Here is an 18,818-nt window from a genome sequence, read left to right on the forward strand (position 1 = left end):
AATTTAAAATTTTTTAGTACCTATATTCAAACACACAAAAAAACAAAATTTAAACAATAGTGTTTAAACCAACATGTTCAAAATTATATTATTTTCCATGTATTCAATGTAAACGTCACTGAGATAAGGAAATGTTGTATACTGTCTTCAAAGCTCTTTGTGTTTACCATTATTGCACATCTCAGTTTTCAGTAGACATACTTCAAGTAGTCAGCATCCTATTGTGAGTAGTGCTCCTGTGTTCCATAAAGCAGAGTTTATTGTATCCTAAACTCATTCAATAAATTTATGAAATATAAATTATATTTTCATAAATTGTATTGATTTTTTAAGTTTTTAAAATATAAATTATTATATTATAGTTAGAATTTTTATGAGTGTAAGTGAAGGACCATATTCTTCAGCTCTTAGTAGGACATTTCTGCTAGGTTTCTTAATTAGGCCTCCCATAAACTCTGAGACAAGGATTTGAGTGAACGTAGTTAATTTAGAAGTGATCCCAGGAAACATTTGTAGGAAGTGGAGAAGTGAGACAGAGAATGATATTAAATCAATAAAAAGTGTGTTAATAAGGAAATTACTGTTTGGGTTACTGGCCTCCTTCCTGCAGGGTCACCCTGGGAGACAGAATTGTTCCAACTGACAGGTAAAGCACTGGGGCATTTATCTACCCACTCCCCATCCATCATTGTTTGAGGGCTGAATCCAGGGGTTTTGGCTTGTCTTGTGTATGTCTGCAGTGCACTCCCACAGTCAGAAAAAGGCCCTTCAGCAGAGAGCTGCAGGTAAGCAGTGAGTTGCCTAAATTTTGAATGAATGTCAGAGGACACGAGCTGGAAAGTGACAGTTTCCGCTCCAGCTTCTTCTGCTCCAGGTGACACCAGCCAACGAGGGATCCCCTTAGCCTCAGGAGCCCCAGAGACTTGATGCCACCAAGACTCTCTGCTACACCACAGGTGCTGTTCACTTATCTTTCCCTAACTCCTGGAACAGTTGTTGGCACACAGTAGGTGTTTAATAAATATCCATGATTGTATGACTTTCCCTTGAATACCTGATTTATTCTTTCAGGCATCTCCACATAAATGGGGCACACGGCTACCAGCAGCGTTTGGTCATATCCTTATAACTCCCTCATTAGAAATGAAAGAGAGGCCTTTCCCTTTCTAACTTCAGGAAAAGAAACAAAGATTCTCAAGGAGGAAAGCAAGTTAGTCTGGTGTGGGCCACAAGGTTATTTCTGTGCCAAACCCTCTGGACAAGAACATGGTATATTATGATTGGCTATATTTGATTTGAGCCCTGACTCCTGAGCTTACAGAGGTGGATAGATTGATAGAAGTTGCAGTAACAAAGAAATTGTTGCCATATTCAGAACTGTGGATATTCACTGGAGTATATTCAAATTCTGAATGTCATCTCTCCTATGTGCCTTGGTACAAAAATGCTTGAGGACCAGCACTGTCTTAACTGAAACATTTTATTAATAGTACCACTCTTATACCTGGGCTTTCTAGGTGGCTTGATGGTAAAGAGTCTGCTTGCTAATTCAGGAGACTTAGGAGACAGGGGTTCAGCCCCTGGGTTGGGAAGATCTCCTGGAGAAGGAAATGGCAACCCACTCCAGTATTCTTGCCTGGAAAATCCCATGGACAGAGGAGCCTGGTGGGCTACAGTCCATGTAGTTGCAAAGAGTTGGACACGACTGTAAACCTACTCTAGATTTAACATACTTTTTTGACTTTTTGACAGGATCCTTTAGACCATTTAATAATTTATAGATTACACAGATACAAATTTGTATCATGTATCCCTTAAGTTTGTTTTGGAATGAATTATCAAGTCCAACAAGATTGAATCTCTACTTAGAAGTTGTCTCATCATCCTCACCCAAGTCAGTGTTTGCTTTCACTAACTCAACATAATGTTTTCAGTGTTTATCTATGTTGTAGTATACATTAGGATGTCTATCTTGCCAAATAATATTCCATTGCATGTAATATCACATTTTATTTATCCACTCATCAGTTGATGTACACATGGTTCTGCACCCCCCTAGTATACTTTTTGACTCTTTTTGAATAATGCTACTATGACTTTGTGTCAAGATTTTTGTATAGACATAGGTTTTCATTTATCTTGGGTAGAAAACTAGGAGGTTATATGGTACCTTTGGGGTTGTACTATTTTACATTCCTACCAGTGATGTATGAGGGTTCCAGTTTCTCTATATCCTTTCTACTTGCTATTGTCTTTTTAGTTATAGTACTGAACCATTTAAGATCAGTTGTTGTTCAGTCGCTCAGTCATGGCCAACTCTTTGCGACTCCATGGAATGTATCACACCAGGCTTCCCTGTCTTTTACCATTTCCCACAGCTTTCTCCAACTTATATCCATTGAGTTGGTCCATTAACGTCAGTAAACAATTGCATATAGAGGCCTTATGACATTGTCCCCATGTTTACAAGCTTGTGCCTGGCCTAGTGGTCATGTACCTAGAAGGCCTTCATTTGTTCAATGAATAATAATAATAAAAAAAACACTTTTTCTTGTATATTGCCTTAAAACCTAATGTTTTTTACAAAGTGTATTCACAGTTTCTGAGACTTACAATAACCCTGTACAAAGTAGGAAAAATATGGGTTTCTCATTTTAGACCTGAGAAATTTAGATAACAAGCAAAACATCAAGATCTCTGGTTCCTGGCTTCATATACAGTCTTCTCTGTACAATTCAACACTGGTTCTCAATATCTACTAGAAAGCATATTAGTTAATGTTCAGAAAAAATGCTAAGTTTCAAAAGATCTTAATTTAAAAAAAGACAAAAGAATGGACTGAGTGTATTTAGCAGTTTGGAGATGGCTAATTATAATCCTGAGATAGTAGTGGGGACTGGAGACAACAGTTTGGGGCAGTCTGACAAGGGAAGTCACTAAACGTCCATCTTCAGCCAGAAATTTCTTCATCTTTGAAGTAGAACTAGTAGCATTCACAAGGCTGGAAAATGTAGGCAACGTCAAAGACAACATCAAAGAGAACTGTAAATCAGATGTGAGGGCTGACTATAAAGGTTGTAGATTGTGTTATCTGAGAAAGAACTAGCATCAGAAAGCAGGTAATTGAAAAACTACAAATTTCAGCTCTCATTGTCTTCCTTTTTGTAACAGAAAATTTCAAACAAGCATGAAATATAAAGAAAATAGTATAGTAAACCCCTATCACGTCCATTAATTTAAAATTATCAACACTTTGCCATTCTTATACATTTGACTTAAAAAGTATTTGAATACATTAAGGCCTTCCTCAAAAGCCATTTTCCTTTCAGCTTTATTGAGGTACAGTTGAGAGTCAAAAATTGTATATAGTTAAGTTGTAGTCTGATGACTAGATACATGTGTATATTGTGAAATGTAATACTTCACACTTTATCCATTTTCCCTTTTTTTCTTTTTTATGCTGAGAACACTTAAGATGTACTCTCTTAGAAAATTAAAAGCATGCAGTACTGTATTGTTAACTCTTGTACATCAGTTCTGTAGCACTTATTCATTTTTGAATGACTGAAGCTAAAAGCCATTATTAATAACAATGTTTTAGCCAAAGTAGATGGGCAATTATCAAAGAATAATAAAGTGATCTTGTTATAAGCACCACAAACTTTGATCTTTCTTCATTTAGGGTGAAAGGGAAGGGAAGCTGCTGAGCTAGTAAGACAGCCACACAAACAACTAAAGATTTGAGTGAGAGCCCAAGATCTTATTCTTTCAGTTCTGCAATCACTCATTCAAACAGCATATTCTAGACACTTTTCACACACACTGTCCATTCACCAGTGAGACAGACCATGCTGGAATCTTGCTTGAGTCTAAATTAGGATTCATCATTCACTTATTTGAAGACCTTAGACAAGTGCTGTCCTTGAGCCTCATTTTTCTTATCTGTAAAGTAGTGATGATACTACTTTCTTGAATAGGGCATTGTTAGAGTTAAAAATGAGGTAAGGCCCCCAGACAATGGCACCCCACTCTAGTACTCTTGCCTGGAAAATCCCATGGATGGAGGAGCCTGGTAGGCTGCAGTCCATGGGGTCGCTAAGAGTCGGACACGACTGAGCGACTTCACTTCACTTCACTTCAAGGCCCCCATAAAAGCATACGACCTGTGCCCTAGAACATATGTCACTCTTATTCTGCCAGGCCCTGAGCTCATGATGAAAGAAATCATAAGGCAGCCTCTCTCTCTCCATGTTCTCCTTTCCCAATCCAAGAGGGCAGCAAAAACTCACAGAGATCCCCCACACAATACAACATGTGAGATGCCAAAAGCCTTTCCCAATAACTGCATGGATTCATCTTCCAAAATCATTTGAGCGTTTCTAACCTTCTGTTACCTTTCCTTAGGTGTTTGTAGCGCAACAAACAAACTGTGTTAAACCACGCTATTGTTTGAGGTCAAATGCTTGGCCATAAATTGTGTATAACCCAAGTTACTAAGCTGGAGGCAAAGAGGCCAAACAAACCAAAAAATAGCAGTTCAGAGCAGACAAAGACTTACTGTAAGGGCCAAAGCAAGGAGTACAGGCAGCTCATGCTCAAAAGATCTGAACTCTCTGATGGATTTCAGGGGGAGGCTCTTTAAAAGCACAGTGAGGGAGAGAGTCCAGGGTGTGTGATCAGCTACTGCTCTATTCTTTAACTGGTTACAAAGCTAGTGTCACAGGGTTTAGCATCATCAATCCTTAGGCTCCCGCTGGTCAGGGTTTTTGCAGTTAACTGCATCTGGTGGGGTTTTTAGCAAAACAACTCAAGATATGCATCAGACACTGTTACTAGGTTCTTCAGGGAGGAACTATAGACTGTTATATGGCTGATCTACTGTTTAAATGTTTTTTGATAATATGTTCACATTCTTTTAAGCATTAATCCTGAATTGGCCTTTTGTGACTCAGGGGAGGCCTGGGAGAGTAAAGCTTTTCTACAACAAGCGACAAGCAGGGGAAAAGGGCGTGGGGAGGCGCACATACCCTGGGAAAGGTGCTGCTCCACTACAGTTCTCCCACAGTGCCCTTTTTTGGTACTGATGAGGGCAGCTTGCCCAGAGGTCGGGCTGCTATCTCCTTTTACCAGCTTTCTCTAGGTCTTATCCACAGCTGAAAGGGGGCATTTCTAAGCAGCGGGCGGGGGAAGCGGGCGGTTAGGGGCGGTGGCGAAGTCTATGCTCCCTCTGCACCTCCTCGGTGGGTGCCTGGGTTCATAGCAAGCACTTTGCTAGAGTCTGAAGTCAGGTGAGTAGGTTGGGGCGTCTGGGAGGACCCAGTGTGGCGGGTAATTCACTTACCCAGCTGCCCTCATGGCCTTGCCTTCCACCTGCGTGGCTCCTTGCAGTGTCCTCCCTAGCCTGGGGGTGGGGGGTGGGGGCGCTCCCACTGCTCCCGGCCCTGGGCACTCAGCTGTGGCAGAGGCGCCTAGCGGGCGACCTGGAGAGAGGGGGGCGGGGAGGAGGGCCGACAGGCAGCTGGCACTCCACTCCCAGAGACACAGGTGGTTCTCAGTTCACGCCAAGCAGACCGGAGAGGCGGCCAGGTCTCCAACGTCTCTGTTGGGCCCTACAGGAACAGCGGCAGCGATTGCAAGGACGGCCACGACTCGCACCCGCACCCTCGGCCAGCAAGATGTTGCAGGTGTTCCCGGAGAGGAAGCCCAACCCGCTGCAGGACGCGAACCTCTGCTCACGCCTGGTATTCTGGTGAGCGCCCTGCCTGAGCTGAGATGCGCTGCCGAACTTAACGCTGCAGGCGCTTTTCCCGGGACCGAGGGTTGGGACGAGGGAGTGCTTTCCGCTGGCGCTCCTACTGCCCGGCTTCTTGCCTTTGGTGGAGCCCTCCCACCCCGTAGGGGTGATTTCTGCCTTCGCCTGGGCGCGCGCGGCGGGCGGGAACCTGACGGAGGTGGGGAGGGTGCCAGGGACGTGGTGACTGGGGCGCATCTCTTTCCACTCGAAGCCCCGTTAGCCTCCAGTGCCCGGGAGCGGGAGGCTGGGGACGCTGCCCTGGGAGAGTCATCGCCCAACTGGAGAAGGACTGGATCCTCACACTCCATCCTTAGCCGGCTTCCCTAGTTACAGCTCCGGAGTTCGCAGTTCTGAACTAAAGTTGCACTCGTTTACCCTCCAAGCAAGCAGCTTATGAACAGCTTCCTTTATCTAATTAGTGCCCTGGACTGTTGTCGCCTTCCAGTAATGTCCCCACCTTTCCTCATATTCCTTAGGTGACAGCTGAGTTCCAACTAAACTGGGCCCCTTCGTCCCTGTGTCTATGACCACGTCTCCCTCTCTCCCGGTACACCTGTTACTGTACATCCTGGTATTTGGTTGGGACAATTTTCATGTCGGTGAATAACAGTTATTTTGTATTTAACGAATGGGAACAGTATTCTTGAACACGTTTTGCTTTTGCCTGGGACACACAGCCACTACTGAAGAATGTATCTGACCAGCCCCTTTCCTTAATTTGGAGAAGGAAATGGCAACCCACTCCAGTGTTCTTGCCTGGAGAATCCCATGGACAGGGGAGCCTGTCAGGCTACAGTTCACAGGGTCCCAAAGAGTCTGACACGACTGAGCATTTCCTTAATTGCTCGTATTTATGTTTCCTCCTTTGAGGACAACCCTGCGAATGGGGTCCCTGAAGCCTGTGGGGTCTTATCTCTAGCCTTTAGGGAAGTGGTACATGGTCCTGAAGCAGGTGGTCCTGCTACCTAGTTAGACCTCCTTCTCCTTGCCCCAGGACAGGCCAGTAAATTGGGAGAGGGGTTGTTTGGACTAGGATTAGTCACTTTATTTGGAAAGTCAGAAGTCTGAGTAGACTGCAGGTTAATGTCCTAGAAAACCATCTTACCAAGGTCTGGACACTAGTTTCTTTTATAGAACAAAAAGGAGGGAAGTGAGGAGATAAAGTAGAAAGGCCATCTGTTGTTGAGTTGCTAAGTCATGTCTGACTCTTTTGTGACCCTATGGACTGTAGCCCACCAGGCTCCTCTGTCCATGTGATTTCCTAGGCAAGAATACTGGAGAGGGTTGCCATTCCTTCTCCACAGGATCTTCCCCACCCAGGGATCAAACCCACACCTTCTGCATTGGCAGGTGGTTTCTTTATCACTGAGCCACCTGGGAAACCCCTAAAGGTCATAAGTTATTGCAAATATCTCCTGGTTTCCTCTGAGAGGGGATGTGTTAATATCTTTTGTCCTGCAGCCATTCATAGATCGTCTGGGTCAGGATGTTTCCTGTGAGCTAAACAAAGGTATTTTAGTTTAACATTAAGGCTTGAGGGGACATTATGTATACTTTGAGCTATAGACATCCCTTTCCTGATTAACTTGTAGCAAAATCAATAGAATACAAAGGTTAAAATAAAAGAAATAGATCTCTCATGGAATCCAATTTTTTCTTCCCTATGATAGTCCTGCCCTGGAGTCCTTTGTTCTTGAAAGCACTGAAGGTCCTTGAGCTGGGAGGAAACACAGATGAAAAAGGGCTCAGAGGTGAAACTCTTCTCCCACTCTCTTAGGCCATGCTGTGGGGCCTGCTGGGATTTTAGTTCCCCAACCAGGGATTGAACCCACACTCCCTGTAGTGGAAGGTCAGACTCTTAACCATTGAACCACCAAGGAAGTCCTTGAAACTTCAGGTTTTCCATCTAGTAGCTGAGACTATTAAGTAGGTGGGTCTCAGCCTTTGGGCTTTGATCACACTTGGGTGATTATTAGATTTTTGTGCTGAGAACCCAATCTTTTCATCTTTCCTACATATTCTGATATTTCCTTTTTAAGGGACCACCTAGGGGACCCCAGGGGGACGGGAGTTCCTATGCTTTTTTCCATTGTGGTGTTCAATTTGTGTTGCTGCATTTCTGGGTCATTTGGTGGCCCTTAAGGAAAGAGGGGCCTAGAGGAAGGAATATGGATAGGTTACCTTAAATGGTAACAAAGTAGACAACTGTCTCCTTGACTTCAGGCAGTGCTACAGCCAAAATCTTGGCTTTCTCTGCCTACTGATGCCAAATAAAAAAATATGGAGAAAGAGTTTGGAGGGAATAGAAAGATGGCTTTAAAAATCAGCCGGCAGAGGGGAGAACACAGCAGGCTAATGCCTCAAGAACTATGTACCCCCACCCCGGGGAACCAAGAGACTTTATATAGCCTGGCTCTTGTGGTCTTAGGCTAAATGATAAAGTTCAGAGTAATGATGTTTTTGGGCTTCCAAGGTGGCACAGTGGTAAGGAATCTGCCTGCCAATGCAGGAGATGCAAGACAGGTGGGTTTGATCCCTGGGTCAGGAAGATCCCCTAGAGTAGGAAATGGAAACCCACTCCACATTCCTGCCTGGAAAACACCATGAACAGAGGAGCCTGATGGGCCATAGTCCATGGGTTTGCAAAGAGTTGGACATGACTGAACAGACACAGCACAATGAAGTTTTTGCATTTTTTTTTTCTTCCTGCATTATTTCAAAACAGTCACAGCTGGCATCAGGCAGCCTGGTAATTGGGGTCCACTTGTCTCTGGATTTTTGGCCTTCAGTCTTCTTTCTGAAATGCAAAAAAACTGTAAAGGGTAGTTTTCTGTAAGAGAGGTCAGGGAGAGCAAATACCAAGTGCAGGGTGCAATTTACCTAGTATTAGGGGGTGATAGGTTAGCTTCGGGTTACACTACAGGTTAGTAATGGTTAAAGTAAAACTAGAAGTGATTAATTCTTTCAGGCCTGTCCATGTTTCTTCCCTAGACTGTTCACTGTTCTTACTTCCCTTGCTTTCAGGAGAGGAGAAACTTCATTTCTATTTTTGCTGCAATAGCAGGGCAAGGAACTCTCCAAGCATGTTTTGTTTTTGAGTTTCAAAGTGTATGTGCTTGGAAATGGGAAGGTGAGGAGTTCTAATTTTGGACTAGGAAACTGTGACCCTGAGAGACCTCTTTGAATTGTTTGTTTGATATTTGATAGTAATAACACTGCTGCTGCTGCTAAGTTGCTTCAGTCATGTCCGACTCTGTGAGACCCCATAGATGGCAGCCCACCAGGCTCCCCCATCCCTGGGATTCTCCAGACAAGAACACTGGAGTGGGTTGCCATTTCCTTCTCCAATGCATGAAGGTGAAAAGTGAAAGTGAAGTTGCCCAGTCGTGTCTGACTCTTAGCGACCCCATGGGCTGCAGCCCACCAGGCCTCTCCATCCATGGGATTTTCCAGGCAAGAGTACTGGAGTGGGTTGACATTGCCTTCTACAGTAATAACACTAGCTGTGGATAATTAAGTATGGATGATCAAAGCTCTGTTCTATCTTATAATCCCCCTAGCTGGTATTTTTGAAAGCTGGGAACTCTTCAGTTTCCATTAATAAAAGGAGTTTGTATTTCTCCCTGTACCTTTGAAATGGGAATCTGAGTTCTTGTTCATGGACCCCAAGAAAGAACTTCACGAACATGCAAACACTCATGGTAGCAAACAAGCAGGATTTATTTTAAGGTAAAGAGAAGTACAAAGCCCCAGCATAGACACCGAGAGTAGGTGAAGTGACCAAAAAGGTGAGAATTATGGCAGTTTATGTCTTTATTAGTATTGATCTGTTCCTTTTTGGTTGGCTCATGTCCCTGACATATGTAATCTCTGACCAATCAGTTTGAAGGCCACTATGTACACTTTGTCATCTTTATGTTTTTTTTGATCCCCAGTTTTTCAGTTTTCTTAGACATTGAGTCACCATTCCTGTGATTCTTTCTCATGACCCCAGGCCACTGTTTAAGGACCAGATGTATGGGTTAAGAGTTAATGGTCCATCTGGAATTTTTCTTCTTGATAAATTGGACAGCAGTTAATTATTTTCCTGTCTTGGGTCTGGATATTTTATGACTAACCAGACTGAGGTGGCATTCTTTTGGATGCCTGGAAACTGGAACAACAAGTATAGCTTTAGGTTAATGGGTTGAGATGTTTATTTGAGAGGGTTGTAATTAAAAAAAGGAACTGAGGTCTCAGACCTACACTGACTGCCTATCAATTTCTACCTCACCTTGAGAGGTAAATAATCTACTTGGGCTCTCAAGGAGAAAAAATAGAGAAAGGCCTTTAAAAAATATTTTTTAGCAAGTTATTTATATTTATTTATTTAATTGGCTGTGCTGGGTCTTTGTTGCAGCATATGGGGTCTTTGTTGCTGCATGTGATGTTTCTTTAATTGCAGTGGGCAGGGGATGATTTGAGCTGTGGTGCATGGGCTTCTCATGGTGGTGGCTTCTCCTGTTGTGGAACACAGGTTCTAGGGCATGCGAGTTGTTGTAGCAGGCAGGCTCAGTAGCTGTGATGCTCAGGCTTAGTTGCCCCATAGCATGTGGGATCTTAGTTCCTGGACTACGGATCCAACTCCTGTTTCCTGCACTGGCAGGCAGATTCTTAACACTGGGCCACCAGGGAGGTTTTGAGAGAAAGGCCTTTTTAAACTCAAGCAGAAAAACAGATCTCTGGTTCCATCCTTATGTAAAAATTAATTCATAAATGAGCTCTACTTAACTGACTTAAAAGTAAACCCTTACAAATTAAATACTACTTGCAAATCTTTTAAACATCGGCCAAATATATTGCAGGTTTACATTATCTGGGGAATGTTTAGTACTGAATCACGTACTATTGAAGCTAGCTTAAGCTTGTTAGTTTGATTAACTTAGGCATTTATCATCAAGAAAAATAACTTGATATGATAAAAGGTAAACTCTATAGCAATACCTATATTTTAAAAATGTCACCTCAAATCTCTTCAGATTTTGATAACCTGAAACTAAAGCTGAATGATAAGAATTCATTGACTATCTGTACCATTTCAAATAGGATAAAATATTGGAACATTTGTTGCTGGGCAAGTCTAAGTTGACCTACCTTTATTTACCTTGTTAGGAAAGGAAAACTAAAGCATAAGTTTCCAATCAGGAAGTGCTGGTATGACAAACAGTTGACAATTACTTGCCACTTGGTTTTTACCAGGAATTAATAAGATTTTTAAGAGTTGAGGATTCTATTTTAAATATGTGACTAAAGCTGCTAAAAATAATAAAAGAAACATTTCAGTATATAGTAGGAAATATGTTTTGAGTAGAAAAAGAAGTTTTGTACATGGTTGAACTCAGGTTAGGTTAAACTTAATTAAGTAAATGGATTTTATTATTAAAAGTAGGCTGGTACAGTACTAGACTTGTTTCCACTCTGCTAAGAAAATAAGTTTTACTTAGAATACTGCTTTTGACAACAGATTTTGTGAACTTCCTTGCCTTTAAGTGATCTGTATTTGTTCGTAAATGTTCACAGTGACCTAGGATTCTTTTTTTTTTAAATTATTTATTTTTGATTGGAGGATAATTGCTTTACAATATCGTGTTGGTTTGTGCTGTACATCAACATTAATCAGCCATCAGATCAGATCAGTCGCTCAGTCGTGTCCGACTCTTTGTGACCCCATGAATCGCAGCACGCCAGGCCTCCCTGTCCATCACCAACTCCCGGAGTTCACTGAGACTCATGTCCATCGAGTCAGTGATGCCATCCAGCCATCTCATCCTCTGGCGTCCCCTTCTCCTCCTGCCCCCAATCCCTCCCAGCATCAGAGTCTTTTCCAATCAGTCAACTCTTCGCATGAGGTGGCCAAAGTACTGGAGTTTCAGCTTCAGCATCATTCCTTCCAAAGAAATCCCAGGGCTGATCTCCTTCAGAATGGACTGGTTGGATCTCCTTGCAGTCCAAGGGACTCTCAAGAGTCTTCTCCAACACCACAGTTCAAAAGCATCAATTCTTCAGCGCTCAGTCTTCTTCACAGTCCAACTCTCACATCCATACATGACCACAGGAAAAACCATAGCCTTGACTAGACGAACCTTTGTTGGCAAAGTAATGTCTCTGCTTTTGAACATGCTATCTAGGTTGGTCATAACTTTCCTTCCAAGGAGTAAGCGTCTTTTAATTTCATGGCTGCAGTCACCATCTGCAGTGATTTTGGAGCCCCCCAAAATAAAGTCTGACACTGTTTCCACTGTTTCCCCATCTATTTCCCATGAAGTGATGGGACCGGATGCCATGATCTTCGTTTTCTGAATGTTGAGCTTTAAGCCAACTTTTTCACTCTCCAGTTTCACTTTCATCAAGAGGCTTTGTAGTTCCTCTTCACTTTCTGCCATAAGGGTGGTGTCATCTGCATATCTGAGGTCACTGATATTTCTCCCGGCAATCTTGATTCCAGCTTGTGTTTCTTCCAGTCCAGCGTTTCTCATGATGTACTCTGCATAGAAGTTAAATAAACAGGGTGACAATATACAGCCTTGACGAACTCCTTTTCCTATTTGGAACCAGTCTGTTGTTCCATGTCCAGTTCTAACTGTTGCTTCCTGACCTGCATACAAATTTCTCAAGAGGCAGATCAGGTGGTCTGATATTCCCATCTCTTTCAGAATTTTCCACAGTTTATTGTGATCCACAAAATCAAAGGCTTTGGCATAGTCAATAAAGCAGAAATAGATGTTTTTCTGGAACTCTCTTGCTTTTTCTATGATCCAGTGGATGTTGGCAATTTGATCTCTGGTCCATCAGCCATAGGTATATATATATATGTGTGTGTGTGTCCCCTTCCTCCTGAACCTCTTTCCTACCTCCCACTGCATCTATCCCTCTAGGTTGACACAGAGCACCAGGTTGAGCTCCCTGAGTTGTCATACAGTTACTTCCCACTGGTTATCTATTTTATATATGGTAATATATCTGTTTCCTTGTTATTCTCTCAATTAGTTCCATCCTCTCCTTCCCCTACTTTGTCCACAAGTCTGTTTTCTATGTCTGTGTCTCCATTTCTGCCTTGCAAATAGGTTTATCAGTACCATCTTTGTAGATTCCATATATATATGCATTAAAATATGATATTTGTTTTCCTCTTTCTGACTTCACTCTGCATAACAGTCTCTGGGTTCATCCACCTCATTAGAATAGCCTCAAATGTGTTCCTTTTTATGGCTGAGTAATATTCCATTGCATATATGTACCACAACTTCTTTATCCATTCATCTGTTGATGGACATTTAGGTTGCTTCCATGTCCTAACTATTGTTAATAGTGCTGCAATGAACATTGGAATACATGTGTCTTTTTCAATTATGGTTTTCTCAGGGTATATGTCCAGTAGTGGGATTGCTGGGCACAGTGGACTATGATTCTATCTGACCAAATGTTTTGAAAACTTTTTGATATTTTTTACAAACTTACTACCAAATTCCAAAGTTCTTTTGACTTCAGCTAACTTTCGGTTGCTTCAGAGAGCCTCTGAACCATCTCAGAGAAAAAAATTTTAACCAGGATTTGTTTATATGTTAAATTACACAGGAAGCATTGTCAAATGAATGTTAACCCCCTCAGATTTTATAGTATGGATAAATATTATTAATATAAATATCACAGAAATTATATATAGGTTCTAAAATTTGAGTATCTTCTGATAAAATGTTACTAGTCATAATCTAGTTATTACATTGTAATTAGGTGTTTAACTGTGCCTTTTAACTCTATTATTTATAGACAGTTCTGATGCTTTTGCAAAAGTGCTTCATCTTCAAAAACCTTCATAGGACTTTTTGACAAGTGCAGGTCTCTGATAAATTTCAAGTGATACTGCTGAACTGGTACCACATTAAAAATCCTAATGGAAAACTTGATGGCTTTAAAGAAATTAACAAAGGTATTGATTACCAAGTAAACTGGTGAATGTGGTTATAATGTTTATGTTTTTTTTTTTTTTTTTCTGGAATGCTATTGGTTTTGATCTGTTTTCCAGATACAGGGAAGCCCGTCCCCTCAAGTTACTCATGACTTATAGCAATTTGGTAAATTATCCCTCTGTGAATAAAATGAAATAGTTTTCTTTTTTTGAGGTGGGGGGCTGGTGCCTCCAGAAACTGGAGTCTTTTGGGTTCTAAGCAGCCTTACTCTGCATATAAGTTAAATAAGCAGGGTGACGATATACAGCTTTGATGTACTCCTTTCCTCATTTGGAATCAGTCGGTTGTGCCATGTCCAATTCTAACTGTTGCTTCTTGACCTGCATACAGGTTTCTCAGGAGGCAGGTAAGGTGGTCTGGTATTCCCATCTCTTTAAGAATTTTCCAGAGTTTGTTGTGATCCACACAGTTAAAGGCTTTAGCATAGTCAGTGAAGGAAAAGTAGATGTTTTTCCGGAATTGTCTTGCTTTTTCTATCATCACAGATATTGGCAATTTGATCTCTGGTTCCTCTGCCTTTTTAAAATACAGCTTGAACATCTGGAAGTTCTTGGTTCAGGTGCTGTTGAAGCCTGATATGGAGAACTTTGAGCATTATTTTGCTTGTTTATGAGATGAGTGCAATTGTGTGGGTCTTTGTTTACTTGGCCAATTATCTTGTTTCTTTCTTCACACCTGACTGGTCCTTGGACCCTCCCCAAGATTTTGCCAAGATGGATCCCACTGCAGAGGCCTGTAGGTGCATGTCCATACTTATTATGGACTGAAGTTCTCTCCCTTTTTGAACTCCAAGGCCTTCTGTGCGTGTGTGGAAGGGGAAGTTTTCCTTGACCTCAGGAGTGGGCACCTTATCTCTTTGCTTTAGCAGAGCTCAGCTTTTACCACTAGCTTTGTCGTTGGAGTGTTTGGGTGAGAACAAAGCTTTAATTTTACTCCTCTTGACAAACACTAGTTGTCTAGCCTGGGGTCCATCTATCTCCTACTTCAAACTGTCCACTTACAGAGGGAGTGCAGATGTGGAAACTGCCACTGGTGTCAAGACAGACTCTCTGGAGGCTCTTGTCAGAGAAGCTGATGACATGAGCTGCTAAGTCGCTTCAGTCGTGTCCGACTCTGTGCGACCCCATAGACGGCAGCCCACCAGGCTCCCCCGTCCCTGGGATTCTCCAGGCAAGAACACTGGAGTGGGTTGCCATTTCCTGAGGGCTGAGATGGTTTAGGCTTTCAGTAACTAGTGATCATGAATGTATAGAAATGTTTAATTTCAAACTAGGATTCTTTACATTATTTTCAGAATACCATATGTATTAATCTTGTTGTTTTCACTAACAGTCAGAAATCCACGTGTTGTAAACGGAGGCTAGGTGAGCTCTCCAGGGCTCTTTCTCTGTTTCCCTTAAGCATTTAGTTTGATGAGTTTTGGCAATTTTATACAATAACTACAGCTCCAATCAAGATGTAGAACAGACTAAAGGTGCATTAAAATTTACAACTAATTCCTTATAGTGGAATAAATAGCATAACAAGTATAGGTTTATCTCCTGTAGTTTATTCTTGATTTTTGGATCTTTATAGTCCTGCATCTGGTCAGCCTGAGAAGTGTCAACTAGTGTCCATTCAGGTGTGTCAAGTGGATAATTTGTCTTTCTGAGTCTTCCGGGTGTCCCCCAATGTGTTGACTCCCTTTCTCTGTTGACCCAAAGCACATAGACTATCGGATATTTCTTCAGCAAAGGTGGGTTTATTTGGGATCAGCAGAGAATTGCAATTCAGTGTCTGCGACCATGGTGAGTCACATGCAAGTCCCCAAAGGGCAAGGGAAGGAGAACTCTTTTATAGAGGGAAAGGAAGTTGGGAGGGTTGTTGTGGTCCATAACTTTTCATTGGCTGAATCCTTGTAAGGAAAGAAAAGTCTTTCTTCTTGCTGTTGGACTTTGCTAGTGTTGTAGGTGTGACATCCCACTTCTGGTCTTCTGACTATTTGAGGCTTTATTTACACCTCATTGTCTGTCTCCCTGGCTTTGTCTTCTCTGTGGGGTGTGGATCACCTTTATCCTAATCTTGCCTATAACTTTGTTACTGTACACAAATTTGTGTGCTCTAAGCACAGTGAGGGTAAAAGAATTTAAATGTCAGAGTTTGGAGCAGATCAAGGTTTATTGCAGGGCCATGAAAGGAGATGGGTGGCTTCTGCCTTATTCAAACCCCAAAGTCCCCAAAGGGTTTCAGCAAAGTGTTTTAAAAGGCAAGATGAGGGAGGGACATGGTTGGTTGGTGCAAACTTTTGGTGTCATAATCCTTTGTTCTTGCAGCTATCCATATGTCAGGCCACGAAGTTCCTGTGAACCTCCAACAAGACAAATATTATTCTGTTTTGCAATTTTTAAATCTCTGTATGACTGGAAAAGTGCTATATCCTTAGAGATCAGAGCCTTGAGATGGGTTGTTCCTTTATATTTCAGGCTGTAGGCAATGTTCTTAACTCTATGCATAAGCAATAGAATACAAAGATTAAAGTAAAGGAAACAGATCTAATATGGAGTTCTTCCCTATTACAGCTTTTTGATGGGGCCAGGGAATCCCGTCTTATCATGAGGATATCTCCATGGATTTCTTCTTTGTGAAAGATAAGCCCCTGTAGACATTTTCTGTGTTTCTGTGTCCACCATGGGTGAAGATGGATTCCTGTAGTACAGTGGAAAAGTGTAGGCTACTGAATGACTGGATGGTCTTATCTTGGCCCTGAAAATTCTGTGTGGCTAAATGTGAGTAAATCTCAGCCTTAGCTGGCTTAAAATTGGGAGGATGAGGATGATCTTAATGTATTCTCCCATTCCAGGGTTAAGGCCTCATTGTTGTTGGGGTTAGGGGATACCTGAAGACAGGAAGATAACTTTTGGATCCATATAAAGATTAATAGGGCTTCCCTGGTGGCTCAGACAGTAAAGAATTCACCTGCAGTGCAGGAGACCCAGGTTCTATCCCCAGATGAGGAAGATCCTCTGGAGTAGGAAGTGACAACCCCCTCCAGTATTCTTGCCTGGAGCATCCTTTGGAAAGAGAAGCCTGGTGGCTACAGTCCCTGGGGTTCAAAGAGTTGGACGTGACTGAACGACTAACACACAGACAAAGATTAATGCTTTAAAAAATCTCTTATATTAGGTATGTATCTAGAGATGACATTACTGATAATCACACCTATTGAATGCCTCATGAGGGCTCAGAATTTCTGTTACTGTTTTTACACATGTCTTATTTAATCCTCAGACATTCCTATGAGGCAGGCATCATATGAATACTTACTTTACAAATAAGGAAATATATGTCCAGAAAGTGTGGGCAGCTTTTTAGGAGCCTCACAGCTGGAGAGTCTCTGTGCCCTAACTGCAACTCTACTTACATCTTCAGCACACTCTAGGCTGGCAGTCCTCAGGCTCCTATTTACCTGGCTTTAACTCCTGCAGGTTGAGTGAATATTAAGTGAATATGCTCAATCTAGCAGACATTTAAAAGTCATGTTAGTGACTGAATATGCTCTTTATGTAGGCATGCATCTGGAGCGTGTTTTCCTACTTTATTATGGTGACTCTTGATTGCCGGGGGGTTGTTGGCATCCTTATCCATCCAGTCCTGAAGGCATCAAGCTATCAGTTCTCCTCAACGTCTTCACCCTCATCTGCTGACATCAAATCCTATTGATTCAACTTTGGACATACCCTTGGAGTCACTCATTCATTCAGTAACTGTCTCCTGAGTGTGGATGTGTGGGGCCCACAGGAAAGGAAGCATCTGGAGTTTGTGTTCCCCACCCCTCAACTCCCCCGACCCCTCTTCAGTCCTCATCTAACACTTTTGGCTTCTCTTCCTCCCAACATGTATTCCTGCTACCAGTCTTTCCCCTAAAACAAACCCATGCCATACTCTTGCTTAAAAACTTCTCCCGCCTCCTGCTCTCAAGAGTAATTCTTTAGCCCTAGCCTTCAAGGATTCTTATGAATCTGCTTTCTGATCCTTATCTTCCATCGTTTCTTACACAGTTGCACTTATGATGAGTTGAGGCAGATCCTATAACTATCCTGTCTTTGGAGGGCTATCCGAGCCAGGACTGGGGCCTGCCTGTTGAAAGGCATGTCCCTCTAAGTGAGCTGTTGGATTACTAGGGCCGTGGGAGTGAATGCAAGATAGCAGGCCCATGCCCATGTTGTTTTCCCAGCACCATGGCCAGAGGCTTATTTACACAACACTGCGCCCTCATCCTGGTTGGGTAGTACAGTGGAGTGGCACCCCATCTGAAGCCAGATTGCCTGAGTACAGATCTGACCTCTATTGCTTACCTGATCATCATACCCACCTCATCAGATGGTGAAAAGCATTAAATGAACCAGACACACTGGTGAAACATTTAAAATAGCATCTGGCAGATAAGTAAGTAAGTAAGTATAAGTCACTCAGTTGTGTCCGACTGTTTGTGACCCTATGGACTGTAGCCCACCAGGCTTCTCTGTCCATGGGGTTCTCTAGGCAAGAATACTTGAGTGGGTTGCCATTTGTAAACAGTAAATAAATACTGAAAGATAGTCATGCCACATTCCTTTTATTTCTTAACAATTGTAAGATAACATTTTCTTCTGTAAATTGCCATGGTTTATTTCCCAAATGGATTAAAAATGTAAAATTATGAGTCCCATTTCTTACTCAAAGGATCATAATCTCTTGTGGTTATGTTGAGGTTGGGGTGAAGAAAGAAGTGTCATTCCTGAAATCTGAATTTTTAAACTTATTTCCTGAGTGATTCATATGCTAAAATTTTGGAACCACTTCTCAGGTTTTTCTTAGCCCTCAATGTCCATTTCTCTTTTACAGCAAGGTAGGAGCCTGGTAGGCTGCAGTCCATGGGGTTGCTAAGAGTCAGACATGACTGAGAGACTTCACTTTCACTTTTCACTTTCAGGCATTGGAGAAGGAAATGGCAACCCACTCCAGTGTTCTTGCCTGGAGAATCCCAGGGACGGGGGAGC

At 42.2% G+C, this 18,818-nt stretch overlaps 1 protein-coding gene across 1 annotated transcript in view; it reads left to right on the forward strand.

The window, feature by feature from the left end:
- The first annotated feature begins 5,491 nt into the window (after positions 1–5,491).
- LOC104973089 (ATP-binding cassette subfamily C member 4-like) overlaps positions 5,492–18,818 on the forward strand; it is a 149,005-nt gene continuing 135,678 nt past the window's right edge. Inside the window, exon 1 of the mRNA XM_059892171.1 lies at positions 5,492–5,749. Within this exon, the coding sequence (XP_059748154.1) occupies positions 5,676–5,749 (74 nt within the window). The 5' untranslated portion in view covers positions 5,492–5,675. The remainder of the gene's footprint in view (positions 5,750–18,818) is intronic.

Source organism: Bos taurus, chromosome 12 (assembly GCF_002263795.3).
Source record: "Bos taurus isolate L1 Dominette 01449 registration number 42190680 breed Hereford chromosome 12, ARS-UCD2.0, whole genome shotgun sequence".
NCBI lineage: Eukaryota > Metazoa > Chordata > Mammalia > Artiodactyla > Bovidae > Bos > Bos taurus.